Raw genomic sequence first — 24,851 nt, 5'->3', positions numbered from 1 at the left:
AATTTTGGGGTGTCAGTGAGAAAAAGTGTGGAAGAATCAATGTGGAGGGAAAAGTGAATGAGAAAGTGAAAAAAGGGTGTGAAAGAGAGAAGAGGGGGATGAGAAAGAAAGAAAGAAAGAGAGAGCGAGAGAGAACAGGGACAGTTGTGTGTTACCTGCTCGCCAGGCTTGATTTGCAGCAGCACACAGAAAGACACAGACAGCAGTGAGTGATGCAATGAGAGCAGCACAGAGAAGGACAGACGGACTCTCTGTGTGTGTGTGTGTGGTGTGTGTGTGTGTGTGTGTGTAACTCCAAGTCAATCACACTTCTGTGAAATCAAACTGTCCACTTAGGAAGCAACACTGATTGACAATACATTTCACATGCTGTTGTGCAAATGCAATAGACAACAGGTGGAAATTATAGGCAATTAGCAAGACACCCCCAATAAAGGAGTGGTTCAGCAGGTGGGGACCACAGACCACTTCTCAGTTCCTATGTTTCCTGGCTGATGTTTTGGTCACTTTTGAATGCTGGCGGGGCTTTCACTCTAGTGGTAGCATGAGACGGAGTCTACAACCCACACAAGTGGCTCAGGTAGTGCAGCTCATCCAGGATGGCACATCAATGCGAGCTGTGGCAAGAAGGTTTGCTGTGTCTGTCAGCGTAGTGTCCAGAGCATGGAGGCGCTACCAGGAGACAGGCCAGTACATCAGGAGACGTGGAGGAGGATGTAGGAGGGCAACAACCCAGCAGCAGGACCGCTACCTCCGCCTTTGTGCAAGGAGGAGCAGGAGGAGCACTGCCAGAGCCCTGCAAAATGACCTCCAGCAGGCCACAAATGTGCATGTGTCTGCTCAAACGTCCAGAAACAGACTCCATGAGGGTGGTATGAGGGCCCGACGTCCACAGGTGGGGGTTGTGCTTACAGCCCAACACCGTGCAGGACGTTTGGCATTTGCCCGAGAACACCAAGATTGGCAAATTCGCCACTGGCGCCCTGTGCTCTACACAGATGAAAGCAGGTTCACACTGAGCATGTGACAGACGTGACAGAGTCTGGAGACGCCGTGGAGAACGTTCTGCTGCCTGCAACATCCTCCAGCATGACCGGTTTGGCGGTGGGTCAGTCATGGTGTGGGGTGGCATTTCTTTGGGGGGCCGCACAGCCCTCCATGTGCTCGCCAGAGGTAGCCTGACTGCCATTAGGTACCGAGATGAGATCCTCAGACTCCTTGTGAGACCATATGCTGGTGCGGTTGGCCCTGGGTTCCTCCTAATGCAAGACAATGCTAGACCTCATGTGGCTGGAGTGTGTCAGCAGTTCCTGCAAGAGGAAGGCATTGATGCTATGGACTGGCACGCCCGTTCCCCAGACCTGAATCCAATTGAGCACATCTGGGACATCATGTCTCGCTCCATCCACCAACGCCACGTTGCACCACAGACTGTCCAGGAGTTGGCGGATGCTTTAGTCCAGGTCTGGGAGGAGATCCCGCAGGAGACCATCCGCCACCTCATCAGGAGCATACCCAGGTGTTGTAGGGAGGTCATACAGGCACGTGGAGGCCACACACACTACTGAGCCTCATTTTGACTTGTTTTAAGGACATTACATCAAAGTTGGATCAGCCTGTAGTGTGGTTTTCCACTTTAATTTTGAGTGGGACTCCAAATCCAGACCTCCATGGGTTGATAAATTGGATTTCCATTGATTATTTTTGTGTGATTTTGTTGTCAGCACATTCAACTATGTAAAGAAAAAAGTATTTAATAAGATTATTTCTTTCATTCAGATCTAGGATGTGTTGTTTAAGTGTTCCCTTTATTTTTTTGAGCAGTACATTTGTGTGTGTGTATATATATGCATGTACATTTGTGAGTGTGTGTACCTGGGCTTGCGCATTGGGTTCCAGTCTCAGCAGGCAGCCAACCTGTTGGGCCTTGGTCTGGATGACTCCAGCACACACATAGTTCTCTGGGTTAGGATCCACATTCTCCAACAGGGCTGTCCCCAGGCCCAGCAACTAGAGACAAGAGAGGGAGGGTGGGGGAGAGAGAAAATGGGAGGGAGTAGAATGTGGTAGACATTCAGCATGCAAAGGAATTCAATTAATATTCCTAAAGTGTGTGTGTGTATCTACCTTGGCCTTGAGCACTTCTGTGTCCATGCCATGACTGGCCTTGAAGATCTTTTGTGCTTCTTGCTGGGGCCTGAAAAGAGAAGAAGTCATAAATACACACACGCACCCTCTTACATGCTCGCACCCTACACACACTCTCTCTCTCACTGGCTAAGTTGTTTCCAGCGCTGGAAGAAGTCTGCAGCGGCCATCTCTGTGGGTTGGAAGAACTTGTTGATGGTGACAGGCAGCTTGAGAGAGATGTTCTGCAGGGCTCCCCCATACCTGAGAGGAACACGCGCACGCGCACGCACGCACACACACACACACACACGAAGATGACAACAAAAAATATGTTTGTGTGTACGTTTGGGATACTACTGCTCTTCCGTGCGTCATTGCGAGGTGTTTGTATCTTATGTTCTGTGTAATATTCTGTGCGCGTGTGTACCTGAACTTGATGTTGAGCAGCGGAGCATCAATGAAGTCGGTCAGACACTCGATATTGATGACTTGCTGCACCTGTGCTCCTCCCTCCACTAGGGGTTCCACTGTTTTGGTCTGCACGTTGAGCTGTGGGAAAGCCAGTCAAGGAGAGGAACAGAGCCGGGACTAGAGACCACACTGGGGGGACTGTATATTGAATATAGCTATGTGTGTTAAATACACACAAGTATAGACTACAACCCAATGGACACACATAGTAGTGTTGCACAGTACAGTCGTGGCCAACATTTTTGAGAATGACACAAATATTCATTTTCACAAAGTCTGCTGCCTCAGTTTGTATGATGGCAATTTGCATATACTCCAGAATGTTATGAAGAGTGATCAGATGAATTGCAATTAATTGCAAAGTCCCTCTTTGCCATGCAAATGTACTGAATCCCCCAAAAACATTTCCACTGCATTTCAGCCCTGCCACAAAAGGACCAGCTGACATCATGTCAGTGATTCTCTCATTAACACAGGTGTGAGTGTTGACGAGGACAAGGCTGGAGATCACTCTGTCATGCTGATTGAGTTCGAATAACAGACTGGAAGCTTCAAAAGGAGGGTGGTGCTTGGAATTATTGTTCTTCCTCTGTCATCCATGGTTTTGCCTAAGAACACAGCCATGAATAAACAATGGTACCAACACATCCTCCGAGAGCAACTTCTCCCAACCATCCAGGAACAGTTTGGTGACGAGCAATGCCTTTTCCAGCATGATGGAGCACCTTGCCATAAAGCAAAAGTGATAACTAAGTGGCTCGGGGAACAAAACATCGATATTTTGGGTCCATGGCCAGGAAACTCCCCAGACCTTAATCCCATTGAGAACTTGTGGTCAATCCTCAAGAGGCGGGTGGACAATCAAAAACCCACAAATTCTGACAAACTCCAAGCATTGATTATGCAAGAATGAGCTGCCATCAGTCAGGATGTGGCCCAGAAGTTAATTGACAGAATGCCAGGGCGGATTGCAGAGGTCTTGAAAAAGAAGGGTCAACACTGCAAATATTGACTCTTTGCATCAACTTCATGTAATTGTAAATAAAAGCCTTTGACACTTATGAAATGCTTGTAATTATACTTCAGATTCCATAGTAACATCTGACAAAAATATCTAAAGACACTGAAGCAGCAAACTTTGTGGAATATAATATTTGTGTCATTCTCAAAACTTTTGGCCACGACTGTATACTGAAACTTTAATACTAGAACATGAAAAACAGTTCAGTACTAGAATTTGTTACTTTACTAGTTAAAGAGACAGCTTCTTTTATAAAATAATATGCGCTACTTCTATGCAAATGTTTATCAATACAATAAAACAAGTCCCAAATGTAAGGGAAACAGATTGTTTATCATCTGTAGCCCCATGAAATCAGCCAAAACAATCTCAACAACTCAATGCATGCACACTCATTTTGAATATGCATTCACCTGTATTGTGGATAGGCCTAGCTACATCACAATTTACCCAGTTTATCAAGAGATTTACCATTCAAATAAATTATTACCATTATGTTGATATGTAATTACATTGGTAAAAACAAAAGTCACATTTATTGTATGACTGTATTATTGATTAATTAAAGGGGAATGAAAACACCTAGTAAAGTGAATCAAAGAGATCCACTAATACTAAACATCTGCATTTAACATAGAAACATTCTATTTTTTTGGATTTTGATCTTGAACAATGTTTATTAGAGGTATGGGTAGGCCTAGGGCTGTCATGACATTTTGTCAGCCGGTGATTGTCAAGCAAAGAACTGCTGGTCTCATGGTAATTGACCGTTAATTAACATAAACACATGTAGAATCTCCTGGCTTCCACGCATAGCCTACAAGCCACTGATGCAGACCTTTGGAACATCTACAGTTTAGAAAGTCTAATAAATCCATGTAATATAGCCTACACCATCACAATAAATCCATTATTTATTTTAGACAGGTCTAAAGAAACATGATATGAAGAAAATGTAGTCTATTTCAGAAGAACAGAAAAGCATACTCTGAGTTGTCCTTATGTTAGGTCTAGATCTGGCTATGCCATATGGCTGTGAACTACACTAGTTAATTTAGCAGACAAGATTTGCTTTAAATTCCGTGGTATTATTTTATAATATGAAGAATACAATTGAACAAAGCTGAATAAAATAGAAAGGATATTTTCTCCAAAAGATTTGAGGGAGTGTGCACATGCGGCTATTCTGTGTTGAGCGGTTAACAAAGAAATAGTTACTCCTATATGTTTAATTTAGAGTTATTAATGTAACTTTAGTTGTTCTACAAACGTTGGGCTATATGTTTTGATTTTTAATACATTATAAGGCTGCATGATGCAACTCTAATGATGATTAGAAAAAAGTTGCATGAAAAGGCATGAGCTCTGCTTTGTTTTTTTGCGCAGGCTGGACACACTTGATCAGTCTCTTATTCACAATTTGACAAGCATTTGATAATGCTTAGAATTTCTCGGTTAAATCCCCTTTGTGTGGCCGTAATCCCCCCTAAAAAAAATCCATGCCTTTTGCAGCCGTTGTGTCCTTGGGCTAAATATAATAATTATAATTCCCTTCTCCTGGCTGCGTGCCGAAGCACCTCTCTGTCACATGGCTCTCCGTCACGTGATCGGGTCTTCTCACAGGCTACAAGTTAAGAGACACATGGGGACGCAACTGCGTGCCTCCTTATCCAATTCCGAGGTACATATTGAAGATATTGGAAGAACTGTCCACATTTACTTTTCGTCAGCCAACAAGATGAGTAGGCCTAACGAACAGCAAAAGCACTAGCCTGTGTCAATCTACTATCTCCCGTAGTACAAAAGTTCACCTATTCTATTCTGTGCGAGACAAAAAATATTCTAAAACATAGTCTGGGACAGTTGTGGGATGCGATAGATCCCAAATTAGTACAACTATGACCATTAAAAAAAACTACTTTTAAGCAATGAGCTTGACGCAACAGATGCGAAAGTTTAGCTTAAAATGTTGCTAAACTATTAGGCTATTTCCTCACATTATAAGCGCAGCAATGCGCACACGGCAGTAGGCTATAAGCGCAAATCTTCCATTAGCAGGAAAACACCGTTCTCAAAAGTGACCACAAATGCGATTATGAGTGTAATGCTTTTATTATAAAAAGGTGCATTTTTATGGTTAAAATTATAAGCGTATGTATGCCAGTTAGGCTCTACACCCGTTGTAATCCGGATTAATGTGCTTAAACTTTAAGAAGCTATTTGACCACTTTAGTTGTGACGCAAACCTTATCAAAACATATAGGCCTATGGGCTAGGCTACATGAGGTGTGCGACTGTAACCGGTGTGAAATGGCTAGCTAGTTAGCGGGGTGCGCGCTAATAGCGTTTCAATCAGTGACGTCACTCGCTCTAAGACCTTGAAGCAGTTGTTCCCCTTGCTCTGCAAGGGCCTCGGCTTTAGTGGAGCGATGGGTAACGGTGCTTCGTGGGTAACTGTTGTTGATGTGTACAGAGGGTTCCTGGTTCAAGCCAAGGTAGGGGCGAGGAGAGGGACGGAAGCAAAAAACTGTTACACGACTATGGTTTGGAAAAAGAATGGGGGGAAAAAAGCATGCGCAAAAGCAGGGCATCATTCACAATTGATAGGCTAATATTGTCACCCATCTTGTCTTTACATATACTAAATAATATACAGTACCAGTCAAAAGTTTGGACACACCTACTCATTCAAGTGTTTTTCTTTATTTTGACTATTTTCTACATTGTAGAATAATAGTGAAGACATCAAAACTATGAAATAACAGATATGGAATCACGTAGTCACCAAAAAAGTGTTAAACAAATCAAACTATATTTTATATTATTCAAAGTAGCCACCATTTGCCTTGATGATAGCTTTGCACACTCCTCCCACATATGCTGAGCACTTGTTGGATGCTTGTCCTTCACTCTGCGGTCCAACTCATCCCAAACCATCTCAATTGGTTTGAGGTCGGGTGATTGTGGAGGCCAGGTCATCTCATGCAGCACTCCATCACTCTCCTTCTTTGTCAAAGTGCAAACCAGATGGGATGGCGTATCGCTTCAGAATGCTGTGGTAGCCATGCTGGTTAAGTGTACAATTGAAGTCGGAAGTTTACATACACTTAGGTTGGAGTCATTAAACTCGTTTTTCAACCACACCACAAATTTCTTATATCTATATACGCAGTAAAACGAGTCCTATATCGACAAAACCTGAAAGGCCGCTCAGCAAGGAAGAAGCCACTGCTCCAAAACTGCCATAAAAAAAGCCAGACTACGGTTTGCAACTGCACATGGGGACAAAGATTGTACTTTTTGGCCATAATGACCATCCTTATGTTTGGAGGAAAAAGGGGGAGGCTTGCAAGCCGAAGTACACCATCCCAACCGTGAAGAACGGGGGTGGCAACATCATTTTGTGTGGGTGCTTTGCTGCAGGAGGGACTAGTGCACTTAGATCGCTTCATGAGGGAGGAAAATTGTGTGGATATATTGAAGCAACATCTCAAGACATCAGTCAGGAAGTTGAAGCTTGGTCGCAAATGGGTCTTCCAAATGGACAATGACCCCAAGCATACTTCCAAAGTTGTGGCAAAATGGCTTAAGGACAACAAAGTCAAGGTATTGGAGTGGCCATCACAAAGCCCTGACCTCAATCCTATAGATAATTTGTGGACAGAACTGAAAAAGCGTGTGCGAGCAAGGAGGCCAACAAACCTGACTCAGTTACACCAGCTCTGTCAGGAGGAATGGGCCAAAATTCACCCAACTTATTGTGGGAAGCTTGTGGAAGGCTACCCGAAACGTTTGACCCAAGTTAAACAATTTAAAGGCAATGCTACCAAATACGAATTGAGTGTATGTAAACTTCTGACCCACTGGGAATGTGAAGAAAGAAATAAAAGCTCAAATAAATCACTCTACTATTATTCTAACATTTCACATTCTTAAAATAAAGTGGTGATCCTAAATGACCTAAGACAGGGAATTTTTACTCTGATTAAATGTCAGGAATTGTGAAACCCTGAGTTTAAACGTATTTGGCTAAGGTGTATGTAAACTTCCGACTTCAACTGTACCTTGAATTCTAAATAAATCATCGACAGTGTCACCAGCAAAGCACCATCACACCTCCTCCTGCATGCTTCACGGTGGGATCCATACATGCGGAGATCATCTGTTCACCTACTCTGCATCTCACAAAGACACAGAGGTTGGAACCAAAAATCTCATTTTGATTCATCAGACCAAAGGACAGATTTCCACCGGTCTAATGTTCATTGCTCGTGTTTCTTAGCCCAAGCAAGTCTCTTTTTCTTACTGGTGTCCTTTGGTAGTGGTTTCTTTGCAGTAATTCAACAATTAAGGCCTGATTCACGCAGTCTCCTCTGAACAGTTGATGTTGAGATGTGTCGGTTACTTGAACTCTGAAGCATCTATTTGGGCTGAAATTTCTGATGTGCAGTTAACTCATCCTCTGCAGCAGAGTTAACTCTGGGTGTTCCTTTCCTGTGGGGGTCCTCATGAGAGACAGTTTCATCATAGCGCTTGATATGGTTTTGCGACTGCACTTGAAGAAACTTCAAATTTCTTTGCTTATTTAAGCTGTTCTTTCCATAATATGGACTTGGTCTTTTACAAAATAGGGTTATCTTCTGTATACCACTCCTAACTTGTCACAACACAACTGATTGACTCAAAAGCATTAAGGAAAGAAATTCCACAAATTAACTTAACAAGGCACACCTGTTAACTGAAATGCATTCTAGGTGACTACCTCGTGATGCTGGCCAGTACATTCAGGAATTCCTGCCAGTGATGCAACAAAATGCCAATATGGCGATTTACAGTTAGCTGGTGTTCTAAAGCCCATTGTTTCCATTCCCCTTTAATGCATACATGTCTGTCTCCAAAAAATGTTGACATAAAAAAAAGAAATGCAATGATGTTGAACTAAAAGCTGCCCAAATACTGAACAGAGCAGCAGCGTTTGTCTGGATCAACTGCCATTTTGTGACTTTGACTAATATACATTCTTTTTTTGCAGTGGTATCATTTTGGTATCGAGTATCGTGATGGTATCTGTATTGTTATACTAAACCTGGTATCAGTATCGAAGTCAAAATTATGCTATCGTGACAACACATAGTATGCAAGATAAGGGTGTGCCAGTGTGTGTGTGTGTGCGAATGCATTGAAGGATATGAGACTGCAGCTCCCCTGGGCAGCTGACTGTGGTGTTAAAGCTGACAAACTGCACCGAGGTTTTATTGCCATAGAACAGATACATCCTCCCTATAAAAAAGAATATATATAAAAAAAACATGTTAGAAGGTATTATGTCAAGTGGACACATTTAGGTGACATTTCCAAAATAAAACATACAGGTTATAATGCATTATGTACTGTTATGTATACTCCCGTATTAAGGCTATAATGCAGCATTACACACCAACTCATTCCCGTTTATAATCCATTATAATTCATAATAAACTACAGTACAACACAGTCGGTAACTCACCCAACTCATCAGTAAAACCACATACATACATCAACTCAGCAAAAAATGTCCTCACTGTCAACTGCGTTTATCTTCAGCAAACTTAACATGTGTAAATATTTGTATGAACATAAGATTCAACAACAGACAAACTGAACAAGTTCCACAGACATGTGACTAACATAAATGGAACAAAGGGGGGTGGTCAAAATCAAAAGTAACAGTCAGTATCTGGTGTGGCCACCAGCTGCATCAAGTACTGCAGTGCATCTCCTCATCATGGACTACACCAGATTTGCCAGTTCTTGCTGTGAGATGTTACCCACTCTTCCACCAAGGCACCTGCAAGTTCCCGGAGATTTCTGTGGGGGAATGGCCCTAACCCCCACCCTCCGATCCAACAGGCCCCAGACGTGCTCAATGGGATTGAGATCCTGGCTCTTCGCTGGCCATGGCAGAACACTGACATTCCTGTCTTAGAAATCAGCAGAAGACGAGCAGTATGGCTGGTGGCAGTGTCATGAAGGAGGATCATATCAGGATGAGCCTGCAGGAAGGGTACCACATGAGGGAGGAGGATGTCTTCCCTGTAAAGCACAGCATTGAGATTGCCTGCAATGACAACAAGCTCAGTCCGATGATGCTGTGACACACCACCCCAGACCATGATGGACCCTTCACCTCCAAATCGATTCCGCTCCAGAGTACAGGCCTCGGTGTAACGCTCATTCCTTCGACAATAAACGCAAATCCGACCATCACCCCTGTTGCCACCCCCGTGCTTCACAGTTGGGATGGTGTTCTTCGGCTTGCAAGCCTCCCCCGTTTTCCTCCAAACATAACGATGGTCATTATGGCCAAACAGTTCTATTTTTGTTTCATCAGACCAGAGGACATTTCTCCAAAAAGTACAATCTTTGTCCCCATGTGCAGTGCAAACCGTAGTCTGGCTTTTTTATGGCGGTTTTGGAGCAGTGGCCTCTTCCTTGCTGAGTGGCCTTTCAGGTTATGTCGATATAGGACTCGTTTTACTGTGGATATAGATACTTTTGTACCCGTTTCCTCCAGCATCCTCACAAGGTCCTTTGCTGTTGTTCTGGGATTGATTTGCACTTTTTGCACCAAAGTACGTTCATCTCTAGGAGACAGAATGCATCTCCTTCCTGAGCGGTATGACGGCTGCGTGGTCCCATGGTGTTTTATACTTGCGTACTATTGATTGTACAGATGAACGTGGTACCTTCAGGCGTTTGGAAATTGCTCCCAAGGATGAACCAGACTTGTGGAGGTCTACACATTTTTTTCTAAGGTCTTGGCTGATTTCTTTTGATTTTCCCACGATGTCAAACAAAGAGGCACTGAGTTTGAAGGTAGGCCTTGAAATACATCCATAGGTACACCTCCAATTGACTCAAATGATGTCAATTAGCCTACCAGAAGCTTCTAAAGCCCTGACATCATTTTCTGGAATATTCCAAGCTGTTTAAAGGCACAGTCAACTTAGTGTATGTAAACTTCTGACCCACTGGAATTGTGATACAGTGAAATAATCTGTCTGTAAACAATTGTTGAAAAATGACTTGTGTCATGCACAAAGTAGATGTCCTAACCGACTTGCCAAAACAATAGTTTGTTAACAAGAAATGTGTGGCGTTGATGAAAAACGAGATTTAATGACTCCAACCTAAGTGTATGTAAACTTCCGACTTCAACTGTACATACACATGTGCCAATACACCCATGTATTATGCTCACTCATCCAGCATCTAATTCATTATAGAAACTGAACCGTACCTCACCACTGAATAAAACATTCTGTATACTAAAATGCACATGACAAAGCTAGGATCTTAACACAAATACTAAATGACACCATCTATTACATTCTGTGCACGCTCAGACGTACTTACCGATGCTATAGAATAGTACAGACATCAATTCAATAAGGTTTCAGCATATAGGTTAATGTATTTCACATGGGACTGATCTGCATGAAAAGGGTTAATACTTCCAGGGAAGAATCCTAACTTTAAACCCACACGTAATGCAACCTCTCAGAACTCACATCAATGTGACTTAGGATTCAAGCATCTTCCCACATCGTCTTGTAGCCCAAACTCACCCAGGTTCTGGCGGTACTCAGACTTGATGCCGATCTGAAGCAGCTGGTTCTCAAACAACACGCCGTTGTTCTTACACACAAATCTTGACACGAGACAGAGAGAGAGACAGAGACAGAGAGAGAGAAAGTGAGTGAGAATGAAAGTGTTAGGATTTATCATCATGTTTCATTTGCTGCTCATGACACGTCAATCACGTGGTGGTCCATACACTACCTATACGTTATTGGAACTCTTCAGTCACGCCATCCTATCGCAATAACAATTCACTTTGCAGACAAACATATAGATGTATCTTACCATACGTGAATGACTTAACATAACAGATGTCAGTGACATCTACACAGTTTGTATTACGTCAAGTCCAGTAGGTTGTTAGATACCTTTGCTCAAGAGTGATAGAACCCAAAACAAGCTAGCCCCGTCGAAAAGAGAGAGAGAGAGGAGGAGCGAGAGAAAGCTCTTACTTGTTGAGAAGCTCGTCTGACTCGGGCAGAGGAGGGGCAGGATCCTCAGAGGCCGCAGTAGGGGGAGCAGAGCTGAGAGGAGGAAGGAGGGATGGCGAAAGGACGGATGAGGAGAGGTGGATGACAGCACCCGCAGCAAAGGCAGGGGTGTGTGCGAGAACATTAAACGTGTTCGAAGGGGATAAAACGAATTACAGATAGAAAAAGGGATAGAGAGAGGAGGAAAGGAGAGAGAGAGGGCGAGTGTGTCGAGGGAGACCCAAAGCAGTGAGGCATGACAAACAGGAGCAGAGAAAAAGCAGAGGTGGGTTAGTATGAGCACTTAGACCCAATTCATCAAAACTGACAGCATTAACAAAAACCATAAGAAGTATTTTGCTGGTAAAAAACCCCAAGTGTGGTACATGTATGTATGAAAACACAGCATATGTAGGCTACAATACATCATCTAACAACCCACATGCAATAGAGGGTATTGTGTGTCCATGGGACTAGTTTAAGGTTGAGGTGCCCGTGTAGCCTTCCTAAATAGCTTTAGATTAGAACGGCAGTGTTCGTGTGTGTTTGGGTGCAACATGACAGTCAGCCATCTTATTACTGGCCCCTTACTCCGAGTCACCAGGACCCTCCACCAATGGGGAGTCAGAGGCCTCGGGAGCGTGAAGAGCGCTGCCAATGTCCAATCACATATCGAGGACAAGAGACACACAAGCACGCACGTTGCCGGACCAAGCACACACACACACACACACACACACACACACACGCAAAAACACAGAGAAGGGGAAATAGAAAAGGGGAAGGAGAGAAAGTAAGAAAAGAGAAAGACAGTCACATACACAGCAAGATAAAAAGAGAACAGACATGATTACACATAAAAGACGCAGAGGAAACAAGAAGAATGACTGATATAAAGACAGACAGAGGACCAGCACACATCACAGACAGCAAGCACCACAAGAATAAAACAACGCTCATTTTCAAGAGCAAGCTTCATATTCTACCACAGTGCACCTGGACAACTAAAACACATAACAGCCACAACACAAACATCAAGTATCCACTAGACACTGATCTTAGGTCAGTTTTGAATTTATCCCCCTAAGGGTAGGCTTGGAGTGGGGGTAATTTAGGCTGATCCCAGATCTGTGTCTATGGGAGTCTTCTAGTCACAGGGTGAACATTCACCTCAGGAAGCCGTCGTCGTTCACACCAGCAGAAGTGGCAGCAGGCCCCGCCTCTGAAAACACGTCAACCAATAGGCTGCCTGCACTGGGAGCGGCCCCACTAACAGGAGCGGCCGAACGAAGGCCAAGCAGATCCGCTGAAGGGGAGGGGGTGGACTGGAAGACAAAGAAAGATGGACAGAGAACACAGCGAGAGAGAGAGCAGAGCGAGAGAGAGAGCAGAGCGAGAACAGAGGGAGAGCGAGAGCGAGAACAGAGGGAGAGCGAGAGCGAGAGCAGAGGGAGAGCGAGAGCGAGAACAGAGGGAGAGCGAGAGCGAGAACAGAGGGAGAGCGAGAGCGAGAACAGAGGGAGAGCGAGCGAGAACAGAGGGAGAGCGAGCGAGAACAGAGGGAGAGCGAGCGAGAACAGAGGGAGAGCGAGCGAGAACAGAGGGAGAGCGAGGGAGAGCGAGCGAGAACAGAGAGAGAGAGCGAGAACAGAGAGAGAGAGAGAGCGAGCGAGAACACAGAGAGAGAGAGAGAGAGAGAGAGAGAGAGCGAGCGAGAACAGAGAGAGAGAGAGAGAGAGAGAGAGCGAGCGAGAACAGAGAGAGAGAGAGAGAGAGAGAGAGCGAGCGAGAACAGAGAGAGAGAGAGAGAGCGAGCGAGAACAGAGAGAGAGAGCGAGCGAGAAGAAAGAGAGAGCGAGAACAGAGAGAGAGAGCGAGCGAGCACAGAGAGAGAGAGAGAGCGAGCGAGAACAGAGAGAGAGAGAGAGAGAGAGAGAGAGAGAGCGAGCGAGAACAGAGAGAGAGAGAGAGAGAGAGCGAGCGAGAACAGAGAGAGAGAGAGAGAGAGCGAGCGAGAACAGAGAGAGAGAGAGAGAGAGCGAGCGAGAACAGAGAGAGAGAGAGAGAGAGCGAGCGAGAACAGAGAGAGAGAGAGAGAGAGCGAGCGAGAACAGAGAGAGAGAGAGCGAGCGAGATCAGAGAGAGAGAGAGCGAGCGAGATCAGAGAGAGAGAGAGCGAGCGAGAACAGAGAGAGAGAGAGAGAGAGAGCGAGAACAGAGGGAGAGCGAGAACAGAGGGAGAGCGAGAACAGAGGGAGAGCGAGAACAGAGGGAGAGAGCGAGCGAGAACAGAGAGAGAGAGAGAGAGAGAGAGCGAGCGAGAACAGAGAGAGAGAGAGAGCGAGAACAGAGAGAGCGAGCGAGAACAGAGAGAGCGAGCGAGAACAGAGAGAGAGAGAGAGAGCGAGCGAGAACAGAGAGAGAGAGAGCGAGCGAGAACAGAGAGAGAGAGCGAGCGAGAACAGAGAGAGAGAGAGCGAGCGAGAACAGAGAGAGAGAGCGAGCGAGAACAGAGAGAGAGAGAGCGAGAACAGAGAGAGAGAGAGAGAGAGAGAGAGAGAGAGAGAGAGAGAGAGAGAGCGAGAGAGAGCAGAGCGAGAGAGAGCAGAGCGAGAGCGAGAACAGAGGGAGAGCGAGAACAGAGGGAGAGCGAGAACAGAGGGAGAGCGAGAACAGAGGGAGAGCGAGAACAGAGGGAGAGCGAGAACAGAGGGAGAGCGAGAACAGAGGGGGAGCGAGAGCGAGAACAGAGGGAGAGCGAGAGCGAGAACAGAGGGAGAGCGAGAGCGAGAACAGAGGGAGAGCGAGAGCAGAGGGAGAGGGAGAGCGAGAACAGAGGGAGAGCGAGAGCAGAGGGAGAGGGAGAGCGAGAACAGAGGGAGAGCGAGAGCAGAGGGAGAGGGAGAGCGAGAACAGAAAGAGAGCGAAAGAGAGCGAGCGAAAGAGAGCGAGCGAACGAACGAGAGAGAGAGCGAGCGAAAGAGAGAGAGAGCGAGCGAAAGAGAGAGAGCGAAAGAGAGAGCGAAAGAGAGAGAGAGCGAAGAGCGAAAGAGAGAGCGAGCGAGCGAAAGAGAGAGCGAGCGAAAGAGAGAGAGCGAGCGAAGAGAGAGAGAGCGAGCGAAAGAGAGAGAAAGCGAGCGAAAGAGAGAGAGAGCGAAGCGAAAGAGAGAGAGCGAAATGACGAAAGAGAGAAAGCGAGCAGCGAAGAGAGAAAGCGAAGCGAAAGAGAAAGCGAGAAGCGAAAGAGAGAGAGCGAAAGAGAAGAGAGAGAGCGAAAGAGAGAAGCGAGAGCGAAGAGAGAGAGAGCGACGAAAGAGAGAGAGCGAAAGAGAGAGAGAGAGCGAAAGAGAGAGAGAGCGAAAGAGAGAGAGAAAGCGAAAGAGAGAAGCGAAAGAGAGAGAGAGCGAAAGAGAAAGAGAAGGAGCGACGAAAAGAGAGCGAAAGAGAGAGCGAAAAGAAGAGAGAGCGAAGCGAAAGAGAGAGAGAAAGCGAAAGAGAGAGAAAGCGAAAAGAGAGAGAGAGCGAAAGAGAGAGAAAGCGAGCGAAAGAGAGAGCGAAAGAGAGAGAAGCGAAAGAGAGAAAGCGAAAGAAGAGCGAAAAGAGAGAAAGAGAAAGCGAGCGAAAGAGAGCGAAAGCGAGCGAAAGAGAGAGAAGCGAGCGAAGAGAGCGAGAGCGAGCGAAAGCGAAAGAGAGAGAGCGAGCGAAAGAGAGAGCGAAAGAGAGAGAGAGCGAGCGAAAGAGAGAGAGAGCGAGCGAAAGAGAGAGAGCGAGCGAAAGAGAGAGAGCGAGCGAAAGAGAGAGAGCGAGCGAAAAGAGAGAGAGCGAGCGAAAGAGCAAACAGAGAGAGAGAGCGAGTGAACAGAGAGACAACATTTGTATAATAGCAGTGCTTTGAGAATATATTGCTCAATATTAAAGTAAATCCATTACACAGACAGTGATTGTGGTTTTTCCAAAGCGATCACCATCTCTTTCAACTGCTGCCAGTCTTTGAATTGTCAGAACAGAAATTACAAGATTGCAATAACAGTATTATAACATCAAATGGTTGTTTTATGCAACAGAATAGTTTTTTTTAACACTCATCTGTGTGTGTGGAAAGTGGGCCTCAGAGAATAACACTGACTGTGGATTTACGACGAATTGGTGATAAGACAACATTCCATGATTAGTGTCTGTGTGCCTGTCTATCAGTAACAGGGAGAACCAATCTCCAGTTTCTTTAAAGAAATGATTTAGTATTCTAGGTTGCATTAGTATTTTTGTACAAGAAAGCAGTAAATGAACTAGAGACAGATATTTGGTGCCATGTAAATCTTGATGTCTGTTGCATGAGAGCAAAATGTGCCTTTGTATAAATTATCTCATATGTGATTTGTCATGAACATCCAGGAGGATGGACTTTGCTATAAAATTCTGTGGCTTAGTCCTGCTGGCTGGGGTCTCAACGAATCACCTACAGAGGGGGCTCATTGACAAGCTCCATTACTGCAGTAATTAAATAATAAAGATTACTTGCTTTGAAGAAATTTTAAAAAGTCTCTCCTTTTGATCACAATAATTCCACAACAATTTTGGCGACGAGGATGGAATGATGAACTTCATTTCTCTGATTGTTCCCAGTGAAACTCAGGTTAACTGTGCACGGGGAGTTGCATTAGACGCAGCTGGGGAAAGACACTCCACTTTTTGGAGCAGATCGGATCAGATTCCCACCTGGCTGGGAGCGTCAGCTGAACGGATACATCATTTTGACCCGAATTGGATTAGGGAAGAGACTGGTTTCTTTCAATAATTGAATTTGAAAGTGCACAGAATTGATTGCACTAGTTAGACATTAAATTGAACGTTGACGTTGGAGTGGATAATCAATAAGTGATAAGAAAAAATAATAACAAAACCAAACATAAAAGCCCCTGTCGAGGGTACTCTCAGAGCGAGGTCTTCCTTAAGATGGCCACAGCTGAGGTAACTAGCAGGACTGAGTTGAGTTGATAAGAGTGGACTTAAGTGAGGTTTCCTTGGACATCATTGTTATTTAGCTAGTTGCGGGCTACCAAAAGTCCAGATCCATGGTACTGGTTGATCACAGTAGGACTGGTGAGGTTAAGGTATTGATCGAGGAACTAGAGTGCGGGTGCCGCCTTGCGAGGGCATTTGACTTAGTGATGTTCAAATTGTAACATGAAATGTTTTGATAAACAGGTATGACCTGGGTTACAATTGTTAAAGGCCATTGTGAGTTGTTGTTGCTGGGACCACTAATTAGGTGATATTTTGATAATGTTATGGGTTTCCCTGTTCATATAGACAGGGTTTGAAATCCTGTGCGGGTAATCTTTGTAGAAGCGTTCTGTGTGGGCGCAGTAGGTTGACTCTGTGTGGGTAACCTTTCAATGATGTTCTGTGTGGACATCTGACCAAGTCTGTGTGAGTGGTCTGACCATTCCTCTGTGACTGGTTATTTAGCAATATTCTGTGTGAGCATTTGATCAATCCTGTGTGGATGATCATTAAGGTTCTGTGTAAGCCTGAGATAAATAATAATTTGGAGATAAGTTAATGATATGCAACGGTTTAAAATAGTGAGGTACATATGTGAAAGCTATAAACCAAATTTACCTATAGAAGTAAGAAAATATTCCGGCAGGCGATAAATATTAAGTGTGTTTGGGAACAGTACTGTGTGAATGTGATATGAAAGTTGTGTGAGTGTGGAAATAAGATATGGAAATGTGCATAATAAGATTGAAATTTGGTTAATAAATGTTGATCATGTTATTTTGGGGTTCCGTCCATCACTACCCGTCATAGAATATCACCGGGTGCTATTGAGAACGGGATGTTATTTTATACCTGAAGAGCATTATTCCAATGACCCGCTGGGCAGTGTCCGGGAAACTTCAGTTATTTTCCGCTGGGAGATTGCTGAGCCAATGGATTTGGTTGATGTGAGTACCTAAGAATTTCTAACGTTCTAAATGGATTCTGTGAAGATATGAAAATATGATGAATTGTATGTGTGTATAATCGATTACTAGAGATTTGATAAAGTCATTCTGGGAATATAATGAGATGCCACTTAAACAACCCATACGTAGACATACGTAGGTTTTGAGTTTGTCCCTTTAATGGATCATTTGATAAAGATGAGGTTTAACGTTATTAAACTGTCTACAAAGTCTGGGCAATTGTCTTAGAAAATGATTGGAGTGTTTCCACAATTGGTTAACTTACCCTAACAATGTAACTATAAAACGCTTATTGGATTGTCTCCGTCCGGGTACTACATTTGAAATAAAACTACCCTTAAGGCCAGAATTTTTTTCTTCTTCCCAGTATGACAGGAGTTGCTATATTTATTGAAAAAACCTTTTTCCATAAAGTTCGAGCGAATTAAGATTGAACCTCGACGTAACTTAAAACGTCATACAAAGCCTAGGGTATCCATCAAATTATCATTGTGGGATTAATGTGATGTAGTCAAGTAATTGAAATGTATTGCATGAGAAAACAATCTGCTTTTATCATTATATTATGATACTGACCAAATATGGGTTTCTGATTGTAATTCAAGTATTGATATGTTTTGCCTAGACAGATACTGCCGTCAGTGTTTGTTTAATATAGTAACTTAACGTTTTAGCAGCTTGCTTAGTTCGAATGAAAAGGCTAATTTATTCAACATGAATGGCGGGCGATTCCGAGGTAATACGCTTCGTCTGTTGCCTAAATGGTCTGCTGGAATAACAGAGAATGGAGTCGTATTTAAATAACTGAATCAAATAAGGCACAGTTACCTACATCTAATGAATTCTAATATTAGCGGATAGGCAATTGCGATAGAGCTGTGATCATGATCATGATAACACAAGGCTACAATAGCAATGGATCGAAGTTGTGGGTGGTCAGAGACTGTAGTATTGTGCTCACCGAAATGTGTTTTTTCCCTTGTGGATTGACTGATGTATTTTATAAATTTGCCATATTACATTCTACTTTTAAAGTCTTGGACATTTCATAAGTGTGAAGCAGAAAGAGAAGAGAAAGTTGTCCAATGTGTTTTTAACCTAATGATAGAGGTAAGTGCAGAACTTTGTTGAGAATGGGTTATTTATTTATATTTTTATATATATATTTTTTTATTGGTAAGTCACCATGTTTTAGTCCACTGGTGAAAGCGAGTCGTGCTCGCTGGGCAATATCGGGCTGTAAGGAATGCAGTGGTACATTTGCAGTGGTACATTTGCAGTAGAGGTCTGAATAGTTGAATCGGAAACGTTCTTTGATCATTTCTGATTACTGTTGCTGAGTTTTATAGTTTAGGTAACACCAGTGAATTTGAGCAGGTAGTTAATGTATTCTAACATTATAATATGTTTCCATTATGTGGAACAGTGTCCGGTCATTAAAGTGGATTGCAGTTAGAGTTTATTTTTATAGGGACAGCGCACATTAATCAACGTTTCAGTAAAAGTGCCGGTTTTAGCCAACCGGCTAATTTTCAACCGCAGTCCCTGGGCAGGTTATTAAAAACAATTACAATACAGACAATCAATGAGCAGTGAGCACATGCAGAGCAACATAGAACAAGCAACACGTAGCACGCAGACAGAGCAATAGCACAAAAAGCAACAAAACACATAAAAGCAACTCACCAGCTACAGACAAAATGGAAAGCGGCAATACACAGCTAGGGATTAGGTTCACTATTCTGATTGGCCTTTAGCCATGTCTTCATGTTTTTTGTGAAGGTGCGAAAGGTGGTACAGTTGTGTCTCTCTGATGGCAGTGTATTCCAGACATGGGAAGCTCTCACAGAGAAAGCAGATTGACTAAAGGTGCTTTTCCTTAAGGGAACTATACAGTCACCTCTCATGGCAGACCTTGTGGATCTGCTGCCATAGGTTTGGGTTTTCATTTAACAAAAGTACTGAGTGGATGGGGGAGCTAGGCCGTTTAGGATCTTGAATACAAGACATGCGTCAGTGTATTGCACAAGATTTTTCCAACTCAGCAGCTCATGCTTTCTGAGGATGTAACAGTGATGATGGCTATTGGGCTTCCTATCAAGCACATTGAGAGCCTGATAGGAAGCCATTCAGACAGACTGAATGGGTTTTAATGTTGTACAGCAAGCTTGGGCCCAACTAGTCAAGCAGTATGCATGTTAAGGGAAACGTAGGAGACCACGTCTCAAACAACTTTTTAATAGATGCCTGGGATCAAATATCACCGATTTCTTACACTGAGAAATTGACTACATTTGTGACAGAAAAAAAAAGTATTACATTTAGTAACGATACCAGGATAATGATATATGGTTATGGAAAACAGAGACCTGTCATATAATATGATATGGGAGGGAATTGTTAGTGGCGAGATACATTTTGCGGTGTCTAAGGGTAGCACATGCTAAATTAACCTCTTGACGGTCGCCTAGGATAGGGGGCGCCACAGCGCATTTTGAAAACAATTCGTGCCCATTTAAAGGGCCTACTACTCAAACTCAGAAGCTAGGATATGCATATAATTAATACTTGTGGATAGAAAACACCCTAACGTTTCTAAAACTGTTTGAATGGTGTCTGTGAGTATAACAGAACTCATATGGCAGTCAAAACCCCGAGACAGATGGAAACAGGAAGTGGAATTCTGAATTGCGAACTCAACTTCATCACGTTGCCTATTAATCACACGGTGAGCTATGGTTCATTGAGCACTTCCTATTGCTTCCACTAGATGTCCCCAGTCTTTACAAAGTGATTTGAGTCTCCTACTGTGAAAACTGACAGAATGACACGCTGTGGAACGTGGTCACACGGAGAGGGCCATCACCATTATGACGCCGGCGCCCCTGGTTACCCTCCCCTTTCGAAACGTTTTGAAACACAATGCAATCGTCCCCCTCGAATCTTATTGGAGCTCTCGTTGAAAAAGGCCCTACAGATTTATGTTATACAACGTTTGAACAAACCTAAATAAGAAAAAAATGCATTTTGTTGAAAGAGTAGCCCCGCGCACGTCGGAACTTTTGGTTCAGCCTTCAGAACGCGCTAACAACAACAAGCTAATGAAACATAAAGGATGAACTTTTTCGAACGAAAATACATTTCTGTGGACCTGGGATTCCTGGAAGTGCCTAAGGATGAAGATAATCAAAGGTAAGGGATTATTGACAATAGTATACAAGACTAGATTTGATATGCGATTGTTCCAAGATGGCTAGCCTATTGCTATTGCTAGCCTATTATTCTGAGTATCGCATCCCCTTTTATCGCAAAGTGTGATTACCCAGTAAAGTTATTTTTAAAATCTGGCATTACAGGTGCTTTCAAGAGATATTCATCTATAAATCTTAGAATGACAATATTACATTTTAAAAATGTTTCCGAATAGTAATTTAGTAAATTGTAGCGCTGTTTCATCGGATGCATTTGAGGGAAAATAGTTAGTCAACGTTACGCACCGATGTAAAATGCTGTTTTTATATATAAATATGAACTTTATCGAACAAAAGAATGCATGTATTGTGTAACATGATGTCCTAGGTGTGTCATCTGATGAAGATTGTCAAAGGTTAGTGCTGCATTTAGCTGTTTTTTGGTTATTTGTGATGCAAGTGGTTGGTCGGAAAATGGCTATGTGGCTAGTTTTACGATATACTCCTCTAACATAATCTAATGTTTTGCTTTTGCTGTAAAGCCTTTTTGAAAATCGGACAACGTGGTTCGATTCAGGAGAGGTGTATCTATAAAACGATATAATTAGAAAAAAAATAAATAATAATAATTACATTTTGTTATGCTAATGGCGATATGATTTTTCGCTGGATGTCCGTCCCGTATGCCGCACAGGGGTTAAGCGCACATAAACGTTGGGGTAGATTAAAACAAAAATGATTTGAGGGAGTACAGTGGACTTATGTTATGTTTGTAGTTATAACTTTGGGTTGCTGATTAGGAGGAGAATGGGGGTGGTCATTTTCTCTCTTTGAAATGTTTCCCCCGGGGCTATGGTCTTGGCGAGAGCAGTGAGTGAGACTGAAACGACCAAATTAAATAGGCCTGGCCATTTTTGTTTGTTTTTACCTTAAGGTTACCACACTTGTTATGACTATTTGTTGGTGTTTTTAAAATACTATGTTTGATTTATTGTGAGTGTTCTATTTCATTTGGGTTTAGTGAGTTTTCCATTTGTCTTTGTGCCAAGGTATCTTAAAAGGGACACACACACGGAATTTTCTGAAGTTTTTATTTTCTGAGTTTTAATTGAACACAAGTTAATTATTTTGATAAGAAATACATTTCCAGTAAGTTTCCAGTGTATGAAATGTTTGACTGTTTTTCATTACTTAGTCTAATATAGTAAGCAAAAAAAATGTATGAAATTGCATGAAATGTATGCATTCACTACTGTAAGTCGCTCTGGATAAGGGCGTCTGCTAAATGACTAAAATGTAAAAAAATGTAAGAAACACTTCTTTGACGGGTTTGTATGACCTCTGACATCTGTCCTGACTTTCCAGTGTGGTTTGATCACCCTCATTGGAAAGCCATTTGGATAATGAATTTAAGGTCAATTGTAATACTAATTTGAAAGGCATTTGTAATATTGATAATTATGATGAAGTTTATAGTTCTTAGCCATATTTGTGATTTGGACCAATGTGAAGGAGAGGGTGTTGCCTTTGATTAAGGGTAGGCTGTCTTAAGTCTATTTTACTATGACCGTATAGGTGCAATTATTTTTCTTTATGGAGTTAAGGGTAGTGATTCTAATTAAATTGTTATTTTAAATTATTGTTTTATTTTTAACCAGTGGTAGTGTTTTTTTATACACATTACTCACATTGGGAGCCATGCGTCAAAATGGGGGCGGTAACAGTTTGGATTGAAGTTTACACGCCTTTAGTGATATATAGGAGTGTATTGAGTGACATGTGACGGAGTGTATTGTTGTGTTGTTTGTTCTGTTACAAATCTCACCAGATTAGGTCTGCTGGATGGTTGGGATGTGGCTCTGAGATGAAGTTGACAGTGTTATGGGGAGTATAAGCTAATTTGAAGATTTAAAAAAATATATAATGTGTTATTCTCTTTGACATATGTTTAGACATTGGTATTAAGAATAATTGGTAAAAGTAATAATTTATCATATAATCAAAGCTTGTCTGGATTTCCTGAATCAGAAATTAACTGAGCTAAACTGTTGTTCTGATCTTTCCTCTCTCAAGGTCACAGTCGGTGTCTTAATGCATGAAAGGGATCATTTGACCACGAGAACGGTGTGAACCTCAAACCACCCCCAACCGGCTGAAGAAGAGCGACAAAGGCGTTCAATATGGCCCTATCCGCACCACTTCTACAGAGAGACCTGAGTCCGAGCCAGCAACTGGTGTACAGCATCCAATCTAAGCTGTTTTTTCTCTCATGTCTTTTAAATCAGGAGTGTGACAGGAGTCCACATTGAGTGAGCATGGGGAAAAATCTGTTCCAAACTTCTCTTATGTTGCTGTTATACTGGTTGACAAATGGACAAAACATAATGGGTGGTAAAGGTGGTGGCGGCTCAGGTGAGACATTGAAATTGGGACATTATCATGGCCATCCACTTTGAACTGTAAAGCTATCTGATGACAATGACGAAGACGCCAGATGAATCAGTGCTTGAAACGTTGGGGGGGGGCATTGGTAAACTGTGCCCAAAATTGATTGCAGAGTAATAGTAATTTAGATTAAGAATGATGCATTAGGATACTGATCTGTAATTATAATCATGATAAGAAAGTTAATACTAGAATTTTTGCATAATTATACAGTATGTTAATATAAATTTACATTCTGCCAATGTCGATTTGTGTTCAATTGAGGGTTTTGAATGATAGGACCAATCACTGAGCAATGTCATTCTACAATTTGGATGGAAAATTAATTGGGTTTTGATTATGATTTGGAAACTGAATGATTTTTAAAACTGACGGATTGATTGGTGAATGGGGAGAGTGAAACTGATTCTAATCTATTTGACTTATTTCCATTACCAAATTACGTTTTTGACGACTGTGATAATACTCAGGAACTATAGCATGTATGGTGTTAATGGCACAGAGACTATAGGAGTGGAATCATGACGGTTGTGGAATCATGACGCTTGTCTTGGGTCATGTTCATTAGGCACCAACGGAATACATTTTACTTAAACCAGGAGTCACTACCTGGATTTGTTCAACAAGATATGCTAATTTCAGTTTCTAGAAATAGTTATTTCCACCATGCTGATCCATTGGAGTGTGATAGATAACGCTTATTTTATTAAACTCCATTGTTGCATGCACTGCATTACGCATTAAATATTTGATTTTCACTGTCTATGAAGATATAGCCTTGAATCATATAAACTGTATGCAGCTTCTGGTTTTCTTCAACTGCTGCCAGTCTTTGAATGCAAGTGATTTATGTCATTGTGCTGTGTCTTGTAATTGCTACAAACAAATTCTCCCTTTGTAGAACAACAAAGATGACAAGGGCGAGGGGGTCTACTAAGCTATCTATTAAGATGGTCATACCAAGGATCATTTAGCCATTTGATTTTGAATTTAAGGACCCATTTAGGTATAATTCATATTTGTAAAAAATGTTATGCAACATTGAATTTGGCCTTACTGCTATTAGCCCATAGAAACACATTGCATAACAGATAGTCAAAAAATAAATAATAAAAAAGGATGCTTAAAAGTGTCTGTCTTCTGAGAGATAGGTGGACACCTGCTCGTCAAACATCTCATTCCAAAATCATGGGCATTAATATGGAGTTGGTCCTCCCCTTTGCTGCTATAACAGCCTCCACTCCTCTGGTAAGGCTTTCCACTAGATGTTGGAACATTGCTGCGAGGACTTGCTTCCATTCAGCCACAAGAGCATTAGTGAGGTCGGGCACAGATATTGGGCGATTAGACCTGGCTCGAGGTCGGGCACGGATATTGGGCGATTAGACCTGGCTCGCAGTCGGCGTTCCAATTCACCCCAAAGGTGCTCAATGGGGTTGAGGTCAAGGGCTCTGTGCAGGCCAGTCAAGTCCTTCCACACCGATCTCAACAAACCATTTCTTTATGGACCTCGCTTTGTGCATTGGGGTAT

At 42.8% G+C, this 24,851-nt stretch overlaps 1 protein-coding gene and 1 long non-coding RNA gene across 8 annotated transcripts in view; one reads left to right on the top strand and one right to left on the bottom strand.

Annotated features, from left to right (window-relative positions):
• The window catches only part of LOC106583920 (AP-2 complex subunit alpha-2), an 82,595-nt gene that overhangs the window by 4,140 nt on the left and 53,604 nt on the right, over positions 1-24,851 (bottom strand). The window contains exons 13-22 of one of the 7 annotated variants that reach the window (XM_014168582.2): positions 12,883-13,037; positions 12,304-12,363; positions 11,695-11,766; positions 11,230-11,312; positions 8,813-8,902; positions 2,558-2,681; positions 2,275-2,391; positions 2,128-2,197; positions 1,876-2,010; positions 156-167 (exon numbers count right to left, since the gene is read on the bottom strand). In XM_014168582.2, the coding sequence (XP_014024057.1) occupies positions 156-167; positions 1,876-2,010; positions 2,128-2,197; positions 2,275-2,391; positions 2,558-2,681; positions 8,813-8,902; positions 11,230-11,312; positions 11,695-11,766; positions 12,304-12,363; positions 12,883-13,037 (918 nt within the window). The remainder of the gene's footprint in view (positions 1-155; positions 168-1,875; positions 2,011-2,127; positions 2,198-2,274; positions 2,392-2,557; positions 2,682-8,812; positions 8,903-11,229; positions 11,313-11,694; positions 11,767-12,303; positions 12,364-12,882; positions 13,038-24,851) is intronic. The other 6 variants (XM_014168586.2, XM_014168583.2, XM_014168584.2 and 3 more) reach the window with 6 other exon arrangements.
• LOC106583921 (uncharacterized) lies at positions 16,656-23,042 on the top strand. Its single transcript, XR_006761541.1, has 3 exons — positions 16,656-16,680; positions 17,527-17,663; positions 22,949-23,042. It is a non-coding gene; the product is annotated as an uncharacterized lncRNA (long non-coding RNA).

The sequence above is a fragment of the Salmo salar genome, chromosome ssa23, assembly GCF_905237065.1.
Source record: "Salmo salar chromosome ssa23, Ssal_v3.1, whole genome shotgun sequence".
Taxonomy (NCBI): Eukaryota; Metazoa; Chordata; class Actinopteri; order Salmoniformes; family Salmonidae; genus Salmo; species Salmo salar.
Note: the sequence above shows the minus strand (reverse complement) of the source record. Positions and strands in the feature narration are given on the sequence as shown.